At 46.7% G+C, this 6,688-nt stretch overlaps 1 protein-coding gene across 1 annotated transcript in view; it reads left to right on the top strand.

Annotated features, from left to right (window-relative positions):
• Positions 1–1,985: 1,985 nt before the first annotated feature.
• Positions 1,986–6,688, top strand: part of LOC142557720 (uncharacterized) — an 89,425-nt gene continuing 84,722 nt past the window's right edge. The window contains exon 1 of the mRNA XM_075669765.1: positions 1,986–2,168. Coding sequence (XP_075525880.1) covers positions 2,132–2,168 — 37 coding nt within the window. The 5' untranslated portion in view covers positions 1,986–2,131. The remainder of the gene's footprint in view (positions 2,169–6,688) is intronic.

Below are 6,688 nucleotides of genomic sequence, written 5' to 3'. Positions count from 1 at the left end.
GCCCAACTTGCTGAATAGTTTAGCTTTTTATTTTGGATGGTCCACTTGCTGTAATGATGATGATTTGATTTTGAGGAAATTTTGATTTGATTTGTTTTAAGAATCAGGGAAGATGACAAGTATTACCACATAACATAGTCAAGTGTTCGACGAAAACTCGTCTAGCGAGGAAACATATTGGTGCATGCACGTTTCTTTCTTTTTTTTTTTTTGCGTCATTATCACATAACGCTGCCCACATGGTTCTTGTTATATTGTAATGATTCATAGGACGCTATAACGTAAATGTATTCAAATCTTTTTATATTCTGTTTTTGCCATTAGCCCCCTACGACAGATCGAAAAATTTTGGGTCACGCCACTTCACCTGCCTAAGCGACGTCGTGAAAACTGCGAAAACTCTCTATCTGATATTCTGTGTACGTACTGCTTATGCATTATTGCGCGAAAGAAAAGAAGAAAAAGTACTTTCAGATTCTACGCCTCTTTCTGCCATTACCAGCGCCTCTATCTGTTAAAATTGTTTCGGGCTCCGCCTACTTCGCCTATCTGGCACGTGATCATCACAAACCGGCATTATTTCTCCATGTGAAAATGGCGCGAACGCACTAAAGATGAATTAATATGCCGAAAAACACTGATTTTTCTTTCGGTACAGCCGGAGAGTGCCTCTTTCCGAAAGGAATAGAAGGTGGCTGCCCGCCGATCGTTCTAGTACTGGCTATACTCGGAGCTACCCGCCGTGGTTGCTCAGAGGCTATGGCGTTGGGCTGGCACGAGGTCGCGGGGTCGAATCCCGGCCACGGCGGCCGCATTTCGATGGGGGCGAAATGCGAAAACACCCATGTACTTAGATTTAGGTGCACGTTAAAAAACGCCAGGTGGTCGAAATTTCTGAAGTCCTCCACTACGGCGTGCCTCATTATCAGAAAGTGGTTTTGGCACGTAAAACCCCATAATGTAATTTTATACTCGGAGCTGCCGGTAAGAATGGATTTCTTGGCGCATAATAGAAAAAAAAAATGCGTGGCTGTATAACGTTGTCATGCCCTTTCGGCAAATATACATCGCTCTGCCAACTCTTCTACACCAATGAATTTTTAGCGGCATTTTTAACTTTCCGTAATCAGCCGCAATTTTCCACCAGCCACCGCAAGGTAAAAAAAAAGGGAAGCGTACCAATTGGAGGCGCCGGCACCACTCTCGTCACCCGCTTGTCTACTTTCACTGCGCTATCTCTGCCCCAAGGAAACCCTCTCCACTTCTGCGCGGTCCTCTTGTCAGGTAATTAGATGAAAAAAGAAATCTGTCAAGTTAGGCAATGTTATTCGCTTTGAAAGCAAACAAAAGTGGCATCCTGTAAATGAGGGGAGCGTTTCATTTCCGTATTCAAACAACGCCGTGCGTCATCGCTCGATGCTGGCGTCGGCAGTTATGGAAATTTGACAAAAGCAGCTTGAAAGAAGGACATATTGGAATAGTTTTACCTTATACGGCCCCTGGGTCGGGACAGTATAATATTTCTATTCCAATACTATTTTTTTGCGCATTTGGTCAGCGTTCCGGCCACCGCACCGCTTACGTCTTAACCACCGTCGGCTGGTGGTGACAGTGGACGATGAAAAAGGAATAGAATTGAGCGAAAGGAATCCTTAATTACGTCAGGTCGGGGAGATGTGTTTTGGAACGATGACCCCTGAACGATGCCTCTCCATATGCCATTATTCTGGTTTTTCTTCATTGACTCGTCAAGACGCTGGGTGGGAGTGACGGATGATGCACGCTATCGAAGGTGGATGGATCAATTTTTATCAGCCCCGCCTGGTTGCTTCCCACAGTTTTGTCCCGGCTCAATCACTGGCGATCGTAAATTTGCCGTTTAGTTTTGCTGATTGCTCATAGATGGCGCGACCCTTCCAATCCCGCCGAAGTGAGCGGTTTGGCACTCCTTTGTCTGAAACGTGTTGTTTTGCAGACGACGCGAGCTCTGTGCGTAGCGCAGTGGCTGCGAGTTCGCTGCTACTTGTTTGCTCCCTTCTTGCTTGTGCATCGTGCGGTGCAGTTTGCTGCTCACTGCCGCTTTCGTGTCGTCGTAACTGCGACAGAGACGAGCTGTGTCGCTCAACCAAAGATGTCGCGTTTTCGTCGGCATTGGATACTCGTCACGGGTGAGTGGAACCACTGCTCGGGCTACCTTTCTTGGGTAGTTGGTGGCTTCGTACAATACATGTGGGCACGCGTCACTCGCGACTCCTGTTCTGAGCTTTCTTAAAGAAGCTGAGAGAGGAAGAAAGCACACTTTCCTGGCGCCTTCGCTGGTTGGATCCATCAAACTTTTCATTCTTAAGAGCTGCCCGTCATGGACTGGCCACTTTCGCTTATAATACTGTCCAACACCAGGCTTGCATGCGTCCGTGGCCTAAACGTGTCGGGATACACGCCTGGCTGTTCTGTAGACCTCAGACTCTGCCCAGGCGGCGCGGCGGAAAAGCCCGTCACCAGCGCCCCCATCGGAGCCTTGGCGCGAACTGAGTAGTGCAAGGAGAGCTGTCCGCAAGCGAAGGTGCATAGGCCACAATGGACCCTTCTGTTTCGTGTGTTGAGGCACGGTTTCCTAAAAATCAAGGACCTGGAAAGCTTCATCCGCCCATCCACGCTTCGGAAAGGAAGCTCAGCAGGGCGAAGTACGTGTACAATATAAAATAAAGTCTGAAGTGTTCTTCCGGCGTGCTGCAACTCACAAGTACAGATAGCATCAGGTTTGTCTATAGGCATATCGGCATAAAAAATCTAAGCATTTCAAATTGGTTCATATTGAGTATGTCCTGAACACAAGACTTAAGTATCTCCTATATATTTATGTATTTTATCATAATGTTTTGTCTCGCAATTATTTACAGAGCGTAAATCCTTTCATAGCCTTTTGCAGGGCAGCAAACAGAAATCGTTTTCCAAGGCAGCAAACAGCGTGCGATCATAACGAAAGTAAGCATCCTACGGTGCCTACGCGCTGCATCTTTCTCGCAGGAGCTACAGCATCGCTCAGTACCTTAATTTGAACTTTTCGCAGACGCTGCGAGCAACAAGCGGGCACAAATTAATGTAAATGAACGCGACACTTTTTCTTTACACACGTACGTTACTTCGTAATTACTCATCCAGTGCTTCTACAGCAACTTTATTTCTCACATTTGAAAAACGCAGTCGAGCAAGCTCAGCACATTGCGAAGCGTGCTTGTTCTGTCGGCGCAGGACTTACAAAACACCGAAAGTAGAAATGAGCTCGCGATACAACGATGCTCTAGAACAGGATTTTGAATTCATAGACGAACCAAAATGTTTGGTTAAGCTGACCTGCCAAATCTCTCCGTTGCACTTGTTGAGTCAAGTGGAGGCGGACGTCTGTTAAAAGGTGGCGATATCGATGGCACATAAGCAGGATGGTTCGCAACATTGTTTTTTCTGTTACCAACGAAGTGGCGGTTGCAGATTGAGTTTTCGCTTGGTTACCACGGTCCTCCATCAGGGCTACGCAACACAATTACAGAAGAACAAAATTGTCGCACTTTCTCATGCGAGCCGCTGTGTTGTGGGGAATGCAAGTAATTCGATTACCTGAAAGCTTGAACGGCCCGTATCCAGCGCTCTCGCCTTTCCCCTTCATGCTATCGCGATGGAAATCGGTGAAACTGAACGTTGTTATTCCGTCCTTCACGTTCATGGCAATTTACAACACCAGAGTAGCGTCGATTACGGCGTTTCTTCGTAGCGCGCGGAGCTATCGCGGTTGCCGTCGTTTGCGCCATCAGTCTGAAGAGTGAGCCAGTAAGCGCTTTATGGCAGTTCGGCGGCGCGTCCGACTAGCGTAGAAATTCATAGCTCTCTGTCTGGGTGTTAAATGCGCAAAGCACTCGCAATATGGACCAAAATCTAGTTAAATCATTGTTTCGCAGTCGCAAGCTGCATAGGCAACTTAGCAAGGGAGCAGGGCTTCGCACTACTCAATTACTGCCTCTTCGTACCGGCAGGTTGCGCTACGCGTCTTGCAAAACTCCAGAGTCTGACGTCCATTGGGGGCGAGGAGTTACGGAGTCGCCATCTGTCGGAAGCGCCTCCCTTGCGTAGTTTGAGGGATCACGCGGCGTGCTCCTCATAGGTGTGGCTTACGGCGCTCAATAAAAACACCATGCAGCAGCCTTCCTGGACATTCATGTAAATACTCTCAAAACGAGGGAAGTTTTTGACTGTCAATATAATAATCTTGTACAAACTGAAAGCACAGAATCATTTACAGACGCTATCTCTTTGCCGAATACGTACAGTGAACGCCGCTGCGCGCGGTCGCCGCCACGAGTCTCCCGAACCGGCTTTTTGCGTGAAAGGTAGGCAAACACTGAGAGCAAACTATGTGAAATATGTTCTTATAGTGGGTTGTCTGTATAACCAAATCGAGCATAACAGAATGAAGCCTCAATGCAGCGATCGCACGGGTTCGCAGCGACCGACTGCGCGTCTGCATGCATGTGCACGCGCACTATGTTTTGCTTTCGCTGTGAGCGCGCTTTCGCAACGTTTCGTGAGCTTTAGGCCGCAGCATATGATCATTTGACAGTACACTATATCAACCATTGTTGGGTGGACGCTATCTGAACTGTTCAAAAATAATTTCGTTATAGAGACTTCGACGCCTACGGCGATTGTGATGTGCCGTCGCGACGATTCAATCTTTTTATGCCTTCTAAATTCTTGTACATTGCAATATTAATTTCTTATTTATTTATTTATTTTTAAATGTGCGTTGCACCGTATGTTCATCAGTCTTCTCAGCGTGTGATTTCTCTCTGCTTTTTTTTCGTAATCCAGTGCATTAATTCATAACACGAACATGACCATATGCCATGCCTTTCTTTAATGTGCGTCTTGCCGCTTCCTTTCCGTTCCAGTGAACTTGCCAGTATCTAGCATCAACAAGTTCATAGACCAAACCGCCATAACATTAGCCGGGCAGCGGGCGCGGGCAAGCGTCTCAGAGCGGATTTCCTGCTATTCACCGAACATCGCAGTCCCGGCGCCGTAGCAGAAATCTTCCTCGCGTCTGTGCTTGCTGCATACCGGAATTGTAGCAGACAGCTGTCTGCCGGTTCTAAGTTTCGCGAGCCAAGCTTCACGCAGTTCCTTGTCCTGCGGCTACTTGTGAATAAGGCTGACACCTTGACACCGAGCTCCGTTGCGTACGTCCGGCGCAACGGAGCCCGGGGCTGCTGCATATTATGCAGCAATATCATGGAGCATATCATTCAGCAATAGCCTATCATGCTGCATAGCTCCAAAGGCAGCCACTACCTATTATAGTACTTGAAATGTTGTCAAGCAGTCACCCAAGGTGGTAAAGCCTCACCACCTAATCAGAACCGCAGCGCAGGTGAGGCTTTAAATTTTCGTTTTCAGTTGCCAGCGGCCGCCTCGGCTGCGCCGAAGCGGCCACTGTGTCCACGTGGTCCCCCATGCCACGTCACGCCGTCCGTGGCGCCAGATTTTCCAGTGGTGGAGCTCGCCCCCAATAGTACGAAAGTTCAAGCGAAAGGACACTTTTGTGAATACGGGCCCGAATGTTCACTTGAATACCTCTCCACCAGCTACCGCAGTGCAATCCCACTGTATCCATGTTTCGTGAAATTTCGCTAATTACGTGCTTATGACTTACGACACACTTCGTTGGAGATTTCAGCAGCCTATACACAAGGTCGACTTGGTTGCTAAAGAGATCCGCTTTAAAACATAATCTCGTCTGCCAATTGCGATTATTTGAAGATCGCCTGTACATTCTAAAGACAATTTATACCAATAATCGTATATATATATATATATATATATATATATATATATATATATATATATATATATATATATATATATATATATATATTGTCACGTGGTCGTGACGTCAAAGAACACAGTAGCAATACTGTGAAAGGCAAAAACTACCTTTTATTGGGCGAACCTGTGCCCACAAAACAGGCTACACTTAAAGCACAACGAGAGCGGCGAACACAGTCGGCGATCGTCGTAAATCTGGTCAGCGGGTCAAGCGCGTCGGCTTTTATAGAGCAGTCGTCGAATGCTCCAGACTAATCGTTCGGACCTGCGTGCCTTCCACAAAGTTCTACACCATTCGCGTTACGCGATGAAATCAGATAACACAAGGTTCGGCGACAGCAGAAAGCCGGGTAGAAGCATCGATAACTTTCCAGAAACGTCGGATACATGCAGGCGCGTCCCTCGCTTTGCGATTACAGTTGTTAAGCGGCGAAACGTGGTCGCCTGATAAAGATAAGTACACGTGTCAATATATATATATATATATATATATATATATATATATATATATATATATATATATATATATATACATATATGTGTGCGTGTGTGTGTGTGAGAGTGACAGTTTCGCCCGAAAGGAAACGCAACGATTGCAAATAGCAATAGCAAATTAGTGGACAGCTGTATGAAGTATAGGGATCGTAGCTTTATCGGCCGTACCAACTTGTAAACATAGGCATGCTAACTAAATTAACAAGCATGGTGTAACGCACACCAAGCAAACTTGAACACATCTCACTCGATGACCGCAGAAACTAGCTGTCAAAACGTTGCAGTGAGGAAACGCGGGAACAGCAGCGAGTGAATT

This window comes from Dermacentor variabilis, chromosome 9 (genome assembly GCF_050947875.1).
Source record: "Dermacentor variabilis isolate Ectoservices chromosome 9, ASM5094787v1, whole genome shotgun sequence".
In the NCBI taxonomy this organism is placed as follows: domain Eukaryota; kingdom Metazoa; phylum Arthropoda; class Arachnida; order Ixodida; family Ixodidae; genus Dermacentor; species Dermacentor variabilis.
This window is presented reverse-complemented; position numbering and strand designations above follow the sequence as displayed.